Source organism: Dreissena polymorpha, chromosome 14, assembly GCF_020536995.1.
Source record: "Dreissena polymorpha isolate Duluth1 chromosome 14, UMN_Dpol_1.0, whole genome shotgun sequence".
Lineage (NCBI taxonomy): Eukaryota > Metazoa > Mollusca > Bivalvia > Myida > Dreissenidae > Dreissena > Dreissena polymorpha.
The window spans coordinates 68,844,947-68,865,310 of record NC_068368.1 but is presented as its reverse complement, the minus strand read 5'-3'; the positions used below and the strand labels follow the sequence as shown (position 1 = coordinate 68,865,310).

Genomic DNA, 20,364 nt, shown 5'->3' with positions numbered 1-20,364 from the left:
GATGTGTTTGCATTTTTTCAGAATGGGCACACTATTTTTATTACATTTCCGTGTATGTGTTTATGTATACAGTTTAACATTTTATCACAACCAACATTGGGCCCATTAAGTGAGCACAGTCCATTTAAAATGTTCACTTCTCGGGACGATTAACGCAAGGTCAAATTTGCCTATCATGTAATACACATGAATAATTTTTATAATGTAATATTGTTAAATTTAAGCACAACTGTATATGGACATATAACAGAAGTTTGGACGCATATTGCGTTATCATAGTATGGTTAATTGATAGTCTTCATTACGACTCAAGCGAATTTATCCAATTGTTTGCTTAATTGTTAATGCTTTCTCAGAATAAAATATTTTATATTACTTTAATAAATTGAGATGATAATTTTGTTTTAGCATGGATACAAGAAACTTTAATCTTACCTGAAGTCTGCAAACAAACGAACACTTGAACAATAGAAAACATAACAATATGCCAGCCTTCCATTTTACGTCCTTACCACAGCAGCACAAATATCTATTTGCACATGGTTGGCATGGGCTTCAGTGTATTTGTGTCTGATACAGCGTTCGCGACGCTTTAGGATCCAACCAATCGTACACATCGATAATCTGTAGACTCCTTAAGATAAATCTCGGGTATATTCAACCGTGACACATCGATAATCTCCGGAATCCTATATTATAAATATATATTTTTTATATTTTATTTTTTATATTATTTTTATATACAGGAGATGTTATTAATATGGTTATCATAATTAGTTGATAATGAATAATCTATGGCATTAATATTATTATTAAAAAACAAGTTTCTAAATATGCGTTAATCTTTTTTGCCATACTTACTGGTTTTATAAGTAATTTATATAGGTCAAGATTTATGAACGGTTAGCGTTTGTTTCGTCTAGATCACCCTGTGCATAGCAATTAAATCAAAACTAGCAGATAATATACTAAATTGTCAAAAATCCTGACAAAAACATCAATTTTTATTTGGTGGCGAGCAATGTGAGCAAAATTTACAGTGCAGGTACCAACATATCAAATTTGTGATTCGAAGAATAAGTTCTGAATGAGTGCAGAATACCAATCATTTTCGACTTGATCATTCCACGCCAGGTCGATCTTGATCATTCCACGCCAGGTCGATCGAAATGATACTATTTGATCACTGCACTCTGGCTACCTGACAAATTTAAAACATTTGAAAAGTTAGGCATTGTGAAAAAGATGCAATTCGATATAATAATATAATTAAGCAACAACTGCGCAGAAACGAACACATATTGTCCCATAACAGCTGTTACTTTTGATTATATAATTTCAACTGAATGACATCTAAATTCACGCACTGTTGCGAAGCTCTCTCAAAATACTCGCACTGTTATGAAGCTTGAGTAAATGTACCAATTGATTGTACAATAGCAAAAAATGTATATAAATAATATTTACACGACTACTGATGAAAAGATAACACGCTCGTTCATTAAAATCAACAAATATCTTCGATGTGTTTGGTTATTAGTAAAAAAAGCTGAAGAAACCAGCATCTTGATGTTCTTCTAAACTTAAATTTTGCATAAAAAAACACTTTCTAAGTTTATATTTGCATGTGTAATAATGCATACAGTAATTAATAATAATTAATAATAAGAGATAAACAAATTGGTTTTAATCAACATTTAGAAAGCATGACAAACATAATTACATGAAATTAAAAAAAAAAAGAATTGCAGGTTTGCATTATGTCAATTATGAGTTCGTGAATTTGTTGGAGACCAACATACACAGAATGCTATAACATTTCAAACAGAAACAAGAGGGCCATGATGACCCTGTATCGCTCCACTGTTTTTATGCGAAAAAAAGCGTGCAATACGCATGGGTTGAAATGTACTCAAGCATGTGACTTTCTCTGTGATAAAAGGATAAATTGCTCACCTTGAGCAATTTCTCCTTTTATCAGAATTATTTATAAAGTAGTCAGCTACAAACCCGTAAAATCCTGTTTTGTTTTGGTAAAGGGTTAATAATCTCTGGTTCCTTCTTAGAGCCTTTCACACATTTATAACAAATACATTAGTAGCATCTTTCTTTGTAAACAATCACCTCAAAATATAATTAACAACCCACACATCCCGAAGACCAATAGGCCTGAGAATATTATGATAATCTAAAGATTATTTATTTATATTTATAAATGTATTTAATTAGGTAATACATTTGACTTCTAAGATCAATTCATAACTTATATTAAGAACATTATAAAATGGTCAGAAATATATATGGATCGTTGAGCAATTGACAATCATATCCACAATTCGTGAGTCACGATTCACAAATGGAAAAACGAGTCATTAGCAATTAAAAAGCAGCATACACGATAGTTAAGAACATTGCAATTCATTAATTCCAACACCTTCTCTTGGACACAAAGTTTGAGTTTACCGTGCAGTATCATATATTGACTTCTTTTGAAATAATTATGTTCATGGAAGTTGTGTTTTTAAAGTCAATAAGATATTATTAAATTGGTTTAAACACTACAACAAGAGGGCCAAGATGGCTCTAGTTCGCTCACCTGAGAGGAGTCGGTTCATTCAATCATTACCTAATAACATGACCTAGATATTGACCAGACAAACATCCTGGTCAAGTTTCATCATAATTGAACCAAAACTCTGGCGTAGGGAGTGTTTTTGTTTTTGTAAGATTTTAAATGGTGACCTATATTTTGAGTTGACCCCCCAAACATCAAACTTTGCTTACAAGGATTTTGGATAATATAATGAAAATTTGGACAAAAGGGCAATAATTATCGCATTAATTATGTGATTTTGCTCATCATCAAACTTGACTGAGATCTTTCAGCAACTTTGATAAAGAATGCTTGAGAAATGCGAATGCTAGAGTGTTTACAAACCAAATGTGGACAGACGGACAGCGGACAACGACCAATCCTAAAACCTCACCTGAGCAATCAGGTGAGCTAAAAAGTGTGTTTCCCCGATCTTAGCCATTTTCCAACTTGTCCAAGAAATCAATAAAACCGATGTATTTACTAAGTTTCACGATAATTAGGCTATATATAAAACAAATCCATTCACCAAGTTTCATGATGATTGGGCAAAAAATGTGACTTCTAGAGTGTTCACAAGCTTTTTTTACTATATAAATATAAGAAACCCCCCCCCCCCCGGCAGCCATGTTATTCAACTGACCGGAACCATTTTACAACTCAACTCTCGTATCAAGGAAACAAATGTTCTGAACAAATTTCATGTAAATTGGGCAAAAAATGTGACTTCTAGAGTGTTCACATGTTTTCATTATATACATATAGAGAAAAATGCCCATGTTTTTTCACCGATCTGGACCATTTTCGAACTCGTCCGACATATCAATAAAACCAATGTTTTGATTAACTTTCATGATTATTGGGCAAATATTGTGACTTCTAGAGTGTTTACAAGGTTTCTCTATAACCATATAAGGAAAACTGCCCCGCCCACTGGCGGCCATGTTTTTCAACGGACCGGAGCCACTTTTGAACTCAACCAACTGATCATTAAGACAAACATTTTGACAAAGTTACATGAAGATTGGGCATGAAATGTGACTTCTACAGTGTTTACAAGTTTTTTTCTTTTTTAGTGACCTAGTTTTTGACCCGGCACGACCCAGTTTCGAACTCGACCGAGATTTCATTGGGACGAAGCTTCTGACCAAGTTTCATGAAGATCGGACAATAAATGTGGCCTCTAGAGTGTTTACGAACAAATGTTAACGGACGGACGGACGGACGTACGACGGACAAAGAACGGTCACAAAAGCTCACCTGAGCAATCAGGTGAGCTAAAAAAGACATGAAATTAACATGTCATCCGAAATATTTTTGTCCGGATATATGGTCACTTTCGTACATATTTATATAAAACCCGACTTTTTCAATTTATAAGAAAAACATGCATAACACATGTTCTTACTTCAATTCCTTTGTAAGCAGTCACCATCTGGTCTAAAATCGCACTAAATGACAGGGTTGTATCTAATGTTTACAAGAAAATCAGAAGAAAACAACAAAATCGACATTTTTTCCCACAGCTTCGTGACCCAATTTCCGATGGATAAACATTTCCAAAAAATAAAATAAATAGTTGTACATCTGCTTACATGTATTGATAGATTTTTTATTGATAAACATCTCCCATGCTTTAAAAAGTAAAGATAATGTCTACAAACGGATGCAAAAAGACTTGATTCCCATGCATGCTTGTAGGTTTGTAGTTGTTGTTGTTGTGACCTTAGAACTAATTATGCAAACAACGTATTAGACTGGTCCGCGCATATGCAGAAATGTTTTCGATCGTGCTTTTAAACTGATGGATTATCATATTAACGGCAAAAAAGCTTATACATTTAATTTCTTTGTAGATATGGGATGATTAAGTACCAAATGCCATTCTCGACCTTCCAATAGACCATAACTCCTTCTGAAGAGTTTGTTTTCGTTTTGTAAACAGGACTTCCGGTTTCAAAAAGGAGAAATTGCTCATGATGAGCAATTTCTCCTTTCATCACGATGCTTTCTACCCCACCCAGTCAATTTATAAATAGTCCTTTACAATATTATTTCTCGTCTGCAATCTCTTTTTAATTTGGGGCAGTCCAAAATGTGTCGTTTGATAAAGGGTTGACATTTATGGATAGTTAACATGTTGGTCTACCTTTCATGCTCGACATGCATGCATATATCTCTTATAATTTAAAAGTTATTCGAAGTTTATTTTAATAAACTTTTAGTTTGAAAAGAAAATAGTTTATTCACCCCATAATGAATAAATAGCAAAAACGCATAAACATGCAAAGTTCAACGACTTCATGTGGCCATGTTTTTTGACGAATCCAATTTTCTTGAACAACTTTTTAATGGGAGCCTTCAAGGGATAAATTTGGCCTCAGGGGCATAATTTGAGCAAACTTGGTAGAGACCTATAAGATGTCACTACATACCAAATTTGGTAGCCCTAGGCCCAATGGTTATGGACAGGAAGAGTTTTAAAGTTTGCACAAAAGAGGCTTTATATAAGCGTATGTTCATTTTTGTGACCCCCGGGGCAGGATCAAATTTGACACCAGGGGCATAATTTGAACAAACTAAGTAGAGAAATATTAGATGTCACTAAATACCAAATTTGGTAGCCCTAGACCCTACGGTTATGGACAATAATTGTTTTAAAGCTTGCACAAAATAGGCTTTATATAAGCATATGTTCATTTTTGTGACCCCCGGGGCAGGGTCAAATTTGACCCCAGGGGCATAACTTGAACAAACAAAACAGAGAACTATTAAATGTCACTACATACCAAATGTGGAAGCACTAGGCCCAATGGTTATGGACAAGTAGATTTTTAAAGTTTGCACAACATAGGCTTTATATAAGCATATGTTCAATTTATTGTTGCCCGGGGCGGGGTCAAATTTGACCCTAGGGGCATAATTTGAACAAATTTGTAATAGGTTCACCCAAGGAACATTTGTGAGAAGTTTTCTTTCAGAATTGGACTTGTAGTTTAGGAGATGTTTAAAGAAAAAGTTAACGCACGCACGCACGCACGGACGCACGCATGCACGACGGACACAGCACCTCTGGCCAATGGAGCTAAAAATAGACACACCAACACACACCGTACTTAAATATATACAAGAATATTGCATGTAACTATATATGCCATTGTTGAACAATTTTTAAAATTATTTTTACAAATTAAGTGTCAACATCATTGTTTAATACAGCAAATAAGTTCCAAAAATGGTATGACCCTAATCCATTTAATTAGTGTCGTATATTCATATAGACGATGTTAAAATTTATATGCATACCTCTATTCGATAGAGTTTTAGCCAGTCTGCTTTCTAAGTCGAGGTCTTTGAGAAGCTCATATAAACTATCTACGTATCCAAGCGTCAAGTAACGCTAATTGATTAAAACGTCATCAAATGGAATCGGGCATGTTCGTTGTGATAATATAACATGGTGTCAGAAATAAAACGAATCCGTAGTCCATAATAGAGTGATTGAGCTGTTCTGCGCCCATAATTAAATGGGAGTCTTCCGCCCTTAAAACGGCATGGAAGAGGTTTGTCACCCACGAAAATTTTGTCTTTGATGGCCCTCTAAAGATTAAAGAAGAGGAGGAAAAATGTGCTTATCTAATGATATGGGACGGGGACAAGGGCAAAACAATATATGAAACTTGGACACTGACCGCCGATGAGAAGAAGAAATTTAAAACGTACTTTGAAAGATTCGAGGCACACGTGAAACCACGAACGAATATTGTATTCAATAGACACAAGTTTCAGAGTCGAGTGCAAGCAGACGGGACATTCGACCAGTTCGTCACCGAATTTCATACATTGGTTAGGGACTGTGCATATCCTTATCCGGAGGAAATGGTTAGGGACCGCATCGTGTTTTGGGTCAAGAGCAACAAAGCCAGAGAAAAGTTAATTTGTGTTGGCTCAGATTTAACTCTTACTAAGACGGTTGATATTGTCATATCCTATGAAATAGCGAAGACACAATCACAGACAATGCAAAGTGCATCACAGACAATGCAAAGTGCGTCAAAAGCAGCAGGATCCATGAATGTCATTTCGGAAAAAGGGTGAAGTTTAAACCAAAATATGAAAAACATGACAAATATGAAAAACATGACAAATATGAAAAACATGATAAATATGAAAAAAACAAAGAGTGCACTAGATGTGGAAAATCACAGGATCATTCTTCAAATGAAAATTGCACAGCAATTGGTCAGAAATGCAACAAATGTGGTAAGATGGATCATTATGCTAGGAAATGTAGAAGTAAAATTCATGAACAACCATATAAGAAGAAATACGGGAAAGGTGTTCATCAGCTAGTTTATACTTCACAATCTTCCGATTCAGATGCAATGAATGTCGGTATGGTAATCGAGTTAAGTGGAGAGACTTACAATATAAATTCCATGAATTCAGATTGGCTGGTTGATGCAGAAATAAACACGAAACCAATAAAATTACAACTAGATACAGGGGCCAAGTGTAACGTTATGTCAGAAGAAACATTTAACAAAGTAGGCCTTGGGTACAAATTGAAAGTCAACAAAACCGTGCTGAAATCGGGCAGGTAACATTACCGGTAAAAGTTAAAAATGAACAGAACAATGTAAAATTTCAAGTTCAAATGAAAAATCCTGAAACAATACTGGGAGCAGAGACATGTTCTGAATTGAATCTCGTGCAGCGGATCAATACAATAAATCAGAAGAAATCGGTACCAAAGGACATAGAACATAAATTTCCAAAAATATTTGAAGGTTTGGGATGTTTGTCAGGAAAACATCACATAACAGTTGATCCTAGTGTTGAACATCGCTATACCTTTCTAGGTGGGTTAGCTTCTCCAGAAATCTTCAAGTGCCGGAATTCGCCCACCTCTTCTACTGAAAACTGATTCAGGTTAAACATAGTACAATGTAACCTAACCGGAAATCAAGAACCGTAACTCATCTTACTTTTCATACAATTATGAAAATATAAAACGATGAGCGGGGTTGGGAGGTGGGACTTACCGATAGCAGGTAAGTATTTAATAATTAAAATGAATTTTATTTTAAGAAAATTTGTTTTAATGTCATAAATACATACCTGCTATCCCTAGCTGATTTTGTAGCTGTGGCGGGAGGTTCTCGTTATATTTTCACATCACAACAAAAACCCATTATCAGGTTTTTCAGCCAGAGATAGTAGAAATGTGTCCTCATACAATCTTCGTTAGTACAGAATTGTACTTAGTTTCTGAATAGGACCAGTACATTTACTCCATGGAAGAAACTACCGTTTGAGCAACCACAAGAGGACCCAACATATATAAATTGTCCGTTGACACTCAAGAGAACGAAGATAGAATGAGGAAAAGGTGGTCGGATTCCTCCAGAAAGCAGCTTGAAGCACTTCAGAAAGTGGAACATTATTAATATACGTCCACGAAGCCGAAAGAGCTCTTAATTCATGCGGTCTGATCTTAAAAAGGGATAAATCCCTAGATGAGAGAGATGAATACGCCTTCTAAATAGTCGAGGCTACCCAACGAGAAATCGAAGCCGCAGACACATTCCCCCTTTTAACGGAATGAAAAGTATCTTACGAGAACCTCGAATAGACTTTACTCTTTTAAGATAGAATTTTAATCCCCTGACTGGACAAAGAAGTCTATCATCATCTTCATGTCCACAAGTAATAGAAAGACTTGGAACTTCGAAGGGTTAGAAGCCATAGAGGGGAGTTGGTATTTAGCAAGGAATCCTTGCTGACAATAAAGTTACAAATCCATCTGAGGAATAAAAACGAAGATGACCATCCTCGATAGACAAGGCATGAATTTCACTTGTCCTTTTGGCTGAAGCCATAGTAAGAAGGAAAACTGTCTTCCAAGATAGAAACTGTAAAGAAGCTTGATCTAGAGAATCAAGAACACAAGCCAAATCCCATTTAGGCGCAAGTGTACGAGAAACAGGACGTTTAAGTTCCATAGATCGAATCAGTTCCGAAATCGCTGGATCAGCACAGACTTGTGATGATTTAGTAAATGCCAATGTATGCGAAATCATAGATCTATATCTTTTGATGTAGCTAAGAGAAAATATCTTATCATCAAAAAGATAGATGAGAAAATCCGCTATGCGTCTAACAGAAGGATTGAGGGGATCAATTTTCCCTTGAATACACCAATTAGAGAAGAGTTTACATCGAGCATCATAGACATCATGGAATCGAGCATGTTCGTTGTGATAATAGTACAATTAGTATTATGGTTTAAACATCGGAGTCAAAAGCTAAAACGTGTGTGTAGCTTTAGTGTTTATTCATATGAGACTTCAGCTTCTTTTACCGGTAAGTGGTCAAACTGTACAATGACTGACACAAAGTCCTCTTTTTTTCAAAATCAGAAATCCGCAAATTTATGTGCCCATAAAAAGGTAATGTTTTATCCAACACACTTTCATGTCTACAAATAAAAATGATTTTACAGTATTATGGCAGATTTAAGACTTTTGTTTGTGGATATGGTTAGGGTCCTTTTTGTGGTCCAAATGAATGATAATATGAGACTGTAGGTTGTTCTTCCACCTGAACTTGCGACCGCAGATGTGGCAGGAGAAGTCCCGAGCACCAGTGTGGATCTTCTTGTGCTTTTACAGGACATACTTGTCGGCAAAGGTCTTGTTGCACGCACAACCCGATTGCCTGAAGTGCATTAGGAAGCTTTAAAGATTTAAACCAGTCAATTGATATACGTTTTGGCAATAAAAATTACATGTATCGTTTTAAACCCGAAACCACTTAACCGCATCACTTATGTACTGGATCCCAATTATAAGGTCTTCATGTATATTTAGACCAAAGTCGGATGTGTTTTCATGCGTAAACTCTTTCAGTGCTGGAACCGAATTTTGAATGCCTTTGCAAACAGCTTGGATCCAGATTAGACGCCACAGAACGTGGCGTCTCATCAGGATCCAAACTGTTTGCTATTCTGATAGTATTCTTTGAAAAAATCGAAGAAAATGCTAATTTTAGAAATTCAGCAGACAACATTTTAGCAGACGACAATTTTTCCCAGCATGCAAAGGGTTAATTTTAGATCACTACTCAACAGCACTTGCCATCAAATAGGCATGTATGGTACTTCATGTAAGTCTCTTATTTTTAACCCATTTATGCCTAGTGGACTCTCCCATCCTTCTAAATTGGATCAATTTATTTCCAAAAAAGGGATGTTTATTATATTTTTTTCTATATTTAGAATATTTCTTACAGAAATTCCTTTAAGCAAACAGCGCAGACCCTGATGAGACGCTGCATCATGCGGCGTCTCATCTGGGTCTACGCTGTTTGCCAAGGCCTTTTTTCTAGACACTAGGCATAAATGGGTTAAGCCATCAAATAGACATGAATGGTACTTCATGTAAGTCTCTTATTTTTAAACCATCAAATAGACATGTAAGGTAATTCATGCATGGTACTTCATGTAAGTCTCTTATTTTTAAGCCATCAAATAGTCATGTAAGGTAATTCATGCAAGTCTCTTATTTGTTAAGCCATCAAATAGACATGCATGGTACTTCATGTAAGTCTCTTATTTTTAAGCCATCAAATAGTCATGTGTGGTAATTCATGCAAGTCTTTTATTTGTTAAGACATCATAGAGACAGGTATCTTTTGACATGTTCAAGTTATGACATACCTAGGTTTTAGCATGTGTTCATATATAACGGTACCTAGGTATTAGCAGGTGTACATATATAACGGTACCTAGGTGTTAGCAGGTGTATATATATAACAGTACCTAGGTATTAGCAGGTGTACATATATAACGGTAGTTAGGTATTAGCAGGTGTACATATATAACGGTACTTAGGTATTAGCAGATGTACATATATAACGGTACCTAGGTATTAGCAGGTGTACATATATAACGGTAGTTAGGTATTAGAATGTGAACATATGTAACGGTACCTAGGTATTAGCAGGTGTACATATATAACGGTACTTATGTATTAGCATGTGTACATATATAACAGTACTTAGGTATTAGCAGGTGTACATATATAACGGTACCTAGGTATTAGCATGTGTACATATATAACGGTACTTAGGTATTAGCATGTGTACATATATAACGGTACCTAGGTATTAGCAGTCGGTCCGGTCATGTGAGTGACCATGTGACATTTGAGCGTGTCTTTCCTGAAGAACCGTTTCCTGCACAAGACACACTCGTGATCCTTGATGCCCGTGTGAGTTCCCATGTGAAGCTTGAGGTTCCACTTGGAGGCCAGTACCTTCCCACATACCGGACACTCAACCGGCTGTCGACTTCCCATCACTGAAAGTGTAAAGAAAAAGTGCTTGAAAGGAGAATACTGACTATAAATATGGACTAAATGTAATACAAGTTTAAGGAATATAGGAATATAGGATCATTTAAAAGAGCTGCATTGTCAAGAAAAAGTGAAAACATCAAACATTTTTAATGAACCTCACCCTGGAAAAAATGTCTTGATGCAGTTGCATAATTGTCTTTTAAAAATAGCATGGTAAGTTCGCACAGGCTTATCAAGTATAACGCTTTTCGATTTTATGGTCAATTTGTTTAAAGGAAGTTTCTTTTAAGCGAATATCCAGTTTAAACGGAGTCTTGTCCATGATTGGCCAATGTGGACTGCACATGTAAATAAGGTAAAACACTTTCAGCCTTCACTTGATTTTCGTTTTAGAAAAGACTTCCTTTAAAAAAAATCTATAAAATCGGTAAATGTCATCCCAGATTAGCCTGTACGGACAGGCAAATCTGGATTGACACTTAACGCGATTTCATTTTAAGTCCAGTTTTATTAGAATAAGACTCAATATGCAATCTAAAGCGGAAACGAAAGACAAGCTGATGGACATACGAGGGCGTTCCTATTATCTCAAGCCGCTGAAACCTTCGTGAATAAACTTAAAGACTCTACATACTGTCGTTCCAACAGACAAGACTCACAAGTTTTAAGTCCACAAAGAAATGGGTTCAAACACCACTTTTTGAAAGATTTAATCATATATGCAAATGAGAAAAACGTATTATAACATGACCTACGCTCCAGGAGTGAAATAACGTAATGCTCAATTTTGTTTATTACACGGGTGTTATTACACTATTTATATAACTGTGAAATAACGTCATTTTTGTGACGAAATGACGTCATTATTCCAGTGAATTTCTTCGGTTAAACTCTTTTACAATCTGAATAAACGGTGAAAAGAGCATAAAATAAGAAGAAAATTTGTTGGTCATGTTATAAATAGAATCTTAAATTCGTGGTCATTTTGTATTGAATTTATTAAACTAGTAATCTAAATAGAGATAAAAACTCGGCACATGAACGACCACTCATGCAAGATCCTATATATATAGTAACACAGCCTTGCTATATTATTTTCTAGTTCAAATATAAACAAAGTGAAATCAAGTCGCTAAAACTTATGGATGACTATAATGTAAATAAATCACACAGTTGTCACAGTTTTACGTAACCAAATTGTGCTATCCATTACAATGTCCGTTCACTGAAGTCCATTTTCTAACATGCCCAATTTAAAACAGCTGCAATTCGTGAAAATAATCCTGCATGCAAACCATTGTTATAGTGTTTACAATAACCTTTATCACTTTGAAACTCACGATATACTACAGAATGATACAACAACAACATTATTGATTTGGTTTATGAGTGTAACATGAACAATATAAAATATGATTTTATTGTCATTATGCATGTTATCACATCAAAGTTTAGTATATGTCTAACTAAACAACTGCTTTTAGATGTATAATGTAATAATATATTAACAAATATTATTATTTTATTATCATTTAAAAATTATTGGTTCGGCAAATTTTATTTTGGTCTAGCAAGTTTTGAGAGATTGTCGGACAGAGTGTCATTTCTTGAGCTTTTCTTAACAGACATTTGAAAATACTAAACTATATTTGCCATTAACTTGCCCCATGATTACTACTTACATTCAAGTTTCTGTAAGGATTGAGTATTAAACTACCATATTGGCATTGTAAGTCAACAAAAACCACCTAGTAAGCAAATGTCCACATTCATCTTACGAGTTTCATTTGCATACACACAAGTCATGTAAAATGAATGAAAAACAATGAAAAAATAGATGAGAGACATAAGGTCATCTGGTATCATTCCCCTTAATTTGTCTTAAATATTTATCATCAAATTCCAGACCTTTCATCTTTTTAACCCTTACCCGCTAAAAAAGTGAACATGGCTTTATGTAACCAGTATTTACCAGTGCCTAGCAGTCTGTTCACTCGCAGTCTGTTCAAGTGTTATGCTGTTTGCTGCTTATTAGTATCTAACAGCTACAAATGATGTCTTAAAAACTTGAATGTGGTAAGAGAGGCCATTAATCCAATTTTATTTTCTAGGTTCAAAGTGGTTCTAAGTGGTTAAGGGTTAAGAAAAGGTATTGGATGCTATGTTGATTTTCATGATGAACAAGTGGTGTATTCAGACCTGAGATTGCTACTGTAATGATGTCCTATCATATCAGGGCTGTACACTAAAATCAACACCAACAATTCAAGAAAATCTATTTCATCAACATGATCATAATTATAACAATTAAAATGTTATTTAAGTTACAATTACTTAAGAAGTAGTTAAACGCTATACATGTTGCACAGTTACACTAAATCGGCATAAGTGTACCGATTCTCTATAAACAAATATTGTCAGCAAGTTTCAATGATGTTAATATCAACACACTTAATAATTGTATCCTTTATAGTAGTCCACTCACCAGACAAACTTTGACTGATGTCACATAAACTTTTTTATTTTAGCCTATATCCGATCTGTTTTGGATGTCATAACTGGAAACACATACTGATGCAATGGCTAAGCTATTTGCAAATTTCACAAAGTTAAAAACAAGAAATGTGTCACAAACACTGATGTCCCCACAACGCATATTTTGATGTCCCCACCACGCACACTGATGTCCCCACCATGCATGTTTGAACACAGACAAGTCCACTATATATTTTACTAAAACTAAATTTCAGTGAATCAACACAACTTGAAGTTCATAACAGGTTGCTTCAAATGCAAATTCCTCGCATCGTTTACTTCCCCTATAGAGTAATCTCTGTATAAACAACAAATTATTTTCAAATATGAAAGGATTTATAGGTTTATACTTGTTTTATTTAATGAAAATAAGTACAACTTTCTAGAAAAAAATCCATATAACACATGGTTAACAGTACAAAATGTTGCATGAAATAATATATATTTATTTGAATCCACATTCATCACAGTGTGAGTCTGTAATGGCAGCAGGTATATGATACAGGCTAGGCTTGGAACAATCAAATGTTCAGATCATCACAGTCAATATGTACATTCTGTGTATTAGCCTGAATAACCATCCATGTGTACGTTCAGTGTATTAGCCCTAATAACGATCTATGTGTACATTCAGTGTATTAGCCCTAATAACCATCTATGTGTACATTCAGTGTATTAGCCTGAATAACCATCCATGTGTACATTCAGTGTATTAGCCCTAATAACCATCTATGTGTACGTTCAGTGTATTAGCCTGAATTCCCTACTATATGCGAATTCAGTGCATTAGCCAAAATTGCCTCCAACATTTGCATTCAGAGTATAAGCATGCATCACCACCCATATATACAGCCAGTGTATTAGCCTGAATCGCCATGTGACATAATAACCTAATCTTCTTAACATTTGAGTTAATCTTTTATTAACAACAAGAGCACTGCATAATGGGTGCCAACGCTCGGCTGCGGGTGCAGTTTTGAATAAATGAAAGCTTGTCAGATTATTATTTTAGAGGTCACAGTGACCTTGACCTTTGACCTAGTAACCCAAAAATGGGTGTGTTGTTTAGAACTCATCAAGGTGCATCTAAATATGAAGTTTCAAAGTTGTTGGAGAAAGCACTTTGATTTTAGAGCCAATGTTAAGGTTTTAGCACGGCAGACGCCGGACGGCAGACACCAGACGGCGGACCATGAGCTGGCTATGACAATACCTCGGGTTTTCTCTGAAAAAAGCCGAGCTAATAAAAATAAGTTCATGATATGACCCGTGGTCAATTTAAAAATTAGTTTAATCAGTTTCTAATAAACACAAGTATATAATATTGGAAAAATTCAATCCCCATACTTCAATGTCATTTCTAGTTTACAATACATGATTAATTTGCTGAACACTTCCTGTTTAATTTGCGCTTTTCCCCATGCATATGACCTGCTTTTGTCTGATGTTTCAATGTATAAAGGTCATCATATTCTGTATAAGCTAAGAGAGATGGTGGACACTCCGACAGTCGGAGAAATACGGGAGTCCTGTATATTTTCATAAGTATAAAATATCTTGTTTATTAAATGTGTATGTGGACTTTGAAAGCGTCGTGTTACATAGCATAATCAATCAAAAGGAAAAGTTTATCTTCAAGTTGTGTGCGTCTGTCTTCAATGAATTTCATTTCCCTCAATTAAGAACTACGCATCAGCTGCCCATATGTACATTCAGTGTATTAGTCCAGATCTTCACCCATAGGTACATTCAGTGCTCCATCCATATACGAACGTTGATTGTTATTGTTTACATTTCGATATTTCCGCGCATGCGCATTGACTGGAGGGCAAAAACACTGGTTACAGTAACGTAAAGCATGTATAAAGGGCTTTTGTTTCGTCAATATTTTGATAACAAATGCGAAATAAAAATGAATGTCTAAAAAAAAATAGTGCTAATATATTATATTTAGTACCAATAAATGTATATTCACATATATATATCGATCCCTCTTCATAAAAACAATGTAGTTATAAGCATCAGAGTAAACGTGGTGGGAATACTAAATACTGACAATCCCACAAAACAAAACAATGAAATTGCCTTATTGTTTCTGATAGTAAGACTTTAATAAATGATATTGCAACAATAATAAAACACTTACTAATTTGATAATAATTATTAGTGGTATGGATAGGTTGTTTTTTTCATCAGCTTGTAAGAGGTGCATTTAATCAATTATCAAACAAAGCCAAAAACGGAATACATTAAAATTTTAAATGTTATGGTTAACGGTATATACTTTTCCAATCAATAAATTTTCGTTTCGTTAACATTGAATGCCAATGTTAATAAATTTTATCATACAAACGCGGAAAAAACCCTGCATATTATGCAAATTGAATTGTCTTTGCATGTATATTGAAATCTCTTTACTAGTGACACGGTGCGTAAATTGTCATATAGAGTCCGTGCTAGTGATAATTAGTGATAATTTAAAGTCTAGCATTCTATTATTAACACATTATAAATTTCATTTCTTTAACGCAAGTATTTTTTACCATATTGTGATAGCTTCTTTTCATGATGGTATTGTGTACACTGAAGTAACGTAAAATCTTTACACGTACTAGCGAAGTTTACATTTGGCGGATCCCTTAATTACGTAGCAGTAATACTGCACAATATGTTAAAATTATATTTATTGAACACTGTATTATAATGATTCAATTAACTGGCTAATATAATGCACTTGTTCCTGTTAATCCATTTTTGACAGATTTCGTCATTTTGTAATGTTGAAATATTTTGTTGAAGCAACTTTTCTTTTTTGCTTTAAAATTTGGCTTTAATGATTTCTCAAAATGCCAAGAGATGTCATGGAGGTATCATGAATTGTGTTTAATGAACAGACAATCGTCTGCAACATGTGGTTTATGGCATGGACCCAATGTGCCTTGGTTTATGACACCCTGTTGTCTTTGTCTGGACGGTCTCCGATCATAACGAGATAATCGATTTGTGATGAACAAAGATGCAATTTAACACCTATGCTGCAACACAGAGTGTCAAAACTGGTGTCTCAATTAAATAAATCAATTACATCAATCGATAAAATTTATTTAATGTGTAACAAGGTTAGTTTTTTTTAGACATATAAAGGTTACTACATGCATATGTTGCTAAGATAAAATCTATCTATTTGTTGTTTGTCTTTATCCTCAATTGTTTTCGTTCATTAAATCTATTTTATTCTGAAAGAATTACAATTTCTGAGACTTGTTTTAACTTCAAATGGTCGCAAAGAAGTGCAAGTAGAGAAATTTTGTGGTAACCATATACCGTACTTGCTCTTAAATGGATTTCCACTCCCGAGTTCGTTTGAAGTAAAAACAAATAATAACAATATTATTCAAAAATAAAGATCCTTGCATGCTTATGTCTTTTCAGACATAATAAGTAAAATTATATTTGATATTATGCATGATTATCAACAAAAACGTTGATTTTATCAAGGCAGTGCTATGAGATAGATATTGAGATAGACCTTTTGTATATGCGCGTTTTGCCCTCCAGTAGAAAATCGGGTCATTTAGCAGGTGCGCGTGACGTCACTCGTCAACGTTCGTATATTCATTCAATGTATTAGTCCAGATCTTCACCCATAACCAGACGATGGCGATGGAACCAGATTTCTATCAAATAAATGTTTATTAAGAGAACTACAATTAGTTCTTAGACGTGTGTGCAGCACTTGCTGTCTTCGCTTACCATAATAGAACAACGGATTACTACGAGATTTGTTAAGATCGATGGCCTTTTTAAAGTCAGATATGTTATCAACAAGTTTTGCTTCGTCTGGAAGTGAATTCCAAGCAGCAATTGTTGAGGGCAAGAAGGAATGTTGGTACAGAGAAGCCCTAGTCCGAGCACCATCTAAGTGGGATGAGTTACGCAATGATCTTGTAGATCGCTCGCCAACTGATTGTGGGGACAGTGAGGACAAATATTCTGGACTAAGACCTTTGACCATTTTAAAGAAAAGAATGAGTTTGTGCTTGGACCTTCTTGTGCCAAGAGTTTCCCAGCCAATTTCGTTAGAAAGTAAATTTAAGGACACAAGTCGGGTACAGCCGGAAACAATGCGGGCAGCTTCAGTTTGAATTTTATCTAAATCATTTTTTTCATACATTGTACAATTATCCCATACAACATCTGCATATTCTAGAATAGGTCGAATAAACGTGAAATAAGTTATTTCAAGTGATCTTCGGTCAAGGCGAAAACGAAGTTTTTTTAGAAGGTTGACACGTGACCAGGCCTTTAATTTAATACATTCAATGTGTTGATGCCAGCTTCCATCATTTGACAGAATAATGCCTAAATGTGTGTGACTATTCACTTCGGGAATCGGAGTATCGTACATATTGATAGACGCATGATAGGGTTTGTCCCTCTTACGCGATATAACAAGTGATTCTGACTTCAATGGATTGAATTTTACCAACCATGTATCGGCCCATTTTGCAATTTTGTCTATATCGCGCTCTAAAACAGCGGCTGCAGAATTAGGATTGTCAACAACGACAAATAAACTAGTGTCGTCTGCAAATAAGTTTATATGAGCTTGAATGTCATTTACAATGTCATTTATATATACAAGAAATAATAGGGGACCAAGAATGGAGCCTTGTGGAACTCCAGCCTTGATTTCGGCTAGGGAAGATGAGACCCCGGGAACCACTACCCTTTGACGCCTTTGATACAGATAGTTAGAAAACCAGTTCAGAAGTTTATCTTTGATACCGGCGCGTTTCAGTTTTAATATAAGGCAACTATGCCAGACTTTGTCGAATGCTTTGCTTATATCGAAAAAAACCACCCTTACTTCCAATCCATCATCGAGTGCTTTACAAAACGTGTTGTAGAGGTATGTAAGCTGGTTGACAGTAGAGTCACCTGGCATAAATCCGGATTGAAATCTTGTGAAAAAATTAGTATCACGCAAAAAGTTGAATACATGTTTAAAGATAATCCGTTCTAGTACTTTTTCCATGGTATTCAGAAGTGAAATCGGGCGATAATTCGAGGGAATGGAAACGTCCCCTTTTTTGAATATTGCACAAACGTTTGACGTTTTCCAATCATATGGTACTGTTGATGACGACAAAGACATATTAAAGAGATCACAAAGTGGTTGACTTAGTTCATGAGATGCCTCTACAAGTAATTTGTTATTAATACCATCAGGGCCACAGGCTTTACCCAAAGGCAGATTCATAAGAACGTCCTTAACTTCGCAAGCGGTTATTACTATAGACGAAATTGTCTGTTGATTTTCAATCGTTGCCAATTCCGGTAAAACGTGACCAGACTCATCTAAAGATGTCTGTTGAGCGAAGAAATTATTAAGTACTTCAGCTTTTTGAAGTTCATCAAAGACCAGTTCGCCAGCGATGTTGACAAGCGGGGGTAAAGATTTACTAACGTTGACTGTTAGGAAAGATTTCAGGACTTTCCACCAATCACGCGAGAAGTAATTGTTGGATTTTAGTTTGAATGCAAGAGAGTCGTAATAATTTGATTTGGCGAGGCGGACAAGAGAGACTACATCATTACGAAGTGCACGAAACCTAGTCCAATTAGATGTGGAATTCGTTGTTTTAGCTTTCATATAAGCACGTTTTCGTGTTCGTATTTTTAGTTTTATTTCCGATGAGAGCCATGGCGGTTCGGCTGGGCGAACAGTGACCTCTTTGCTTGGTATACAATCAGCTGCAGTGGCAAGTACAGTGTTAGTAAGATTTTTAGTAAATGTGTCGATATTGTCACTATATACGTTATTCCATTCAATTTTTGATAAATTGCTTCGAAAAGAGTCGTAATTCCCTGAGTCATACTTCCAAATTTTACGTTTATAACATAGCGATGATGGTCTTATAAATTTAAGAATAACGAATACGGGACAGTGATATCTTATAGTTTTATCAAGGAATGGTTCACCAACACCAGTGAAGATGACAGACTCTTTGTTTGAAACAAATATGAGATCAATAATAGATGACGAAGTTTCAGTAAAGTGGGTAGGATCCTGTATACATTGGTCGAGTGCAAACTGTTGCGAGATGGAGTCAATTTTACGTTTAGCCTGATCAAGTTGGGTGTTAAAATTAAAATCGCCCAAAACTACAATGTCGTTGATGCCGGTATCTATTGCCAGCCCGATTGAGTCTTCAGTTTTACAGAAATAATTGTTATCTGAGTTGGGTGGTCTATAAAAAGTTCCGATTAAAATTCGTTTATTAGAATGAGGTCGAACCTCCAACCAAATTGCCTCAAGATTAGTTATCTCTAGATCTGGTCTTCGAGTAAAATGAATACCATCTTTGACATATACAGCAACTCCGCCGTGTGCATTTTGAGTTCGGTCGCGGCGGACAGGTAGGCAAAAACCTGGTATAGATAACTGGTCGTTATTAATGGAATCTGAAAGCCACGTTTCGGAGAAAGTGATGATATCAAATGGTGTTAATTCTGCAGCTAGCAAATCCAACTTATGAAGAAGACTTTGCACATTATAGTGAACTAGCGACAAATTGTGAGAAGACTTTAGAAAATTGGACATATCTAATGATGAGTAACTGTGGGATTCAAGTGATGATGAGGAAGCACTAGCTGATGGCCCGGGGTTTGGGTGGATATCACCGGATATAATCAGTAGAAGACAGTGCAGCCATAGGCAAAGAGTAGACACAAAAACTGCTGTATTCAATCGAAAAAAGAAGACGATATTTTGCATTACTTTGTGACTGGTCGGACTGTTACGTACATAGGTCTGTATTGTCAGATGGCACTCGGACATGGAATCAATATTAACAGCCAAAGATTTTACAA

General features: G+C 35.4%; 1 protein-coding gene across 1 annotated transcript in view; it reads right to left on the bottom strand.

The window, feature by feature from the left end:
* Positions 1–10,755: 10,755 nt before the first annotated feature.
* The window catches only part of LOC127858384 (zinc finger E-box-binding homeobox protein zag-1-like), a 98,604-nt gene continuing 88,995 nt past the window's right edge, over positions 10,756–20,364 (bottom strand). Inside the window, exon 5 of the mRNA XM_052395492.1 lies at positions 10,756–10,955. Within this exon, the coding sequence (XP_052251452.1) occupies positions 10,756–10,955 (200 nt within the window). The remainder of the gene's footprint in view (positions 10,956–20,364) is intronic.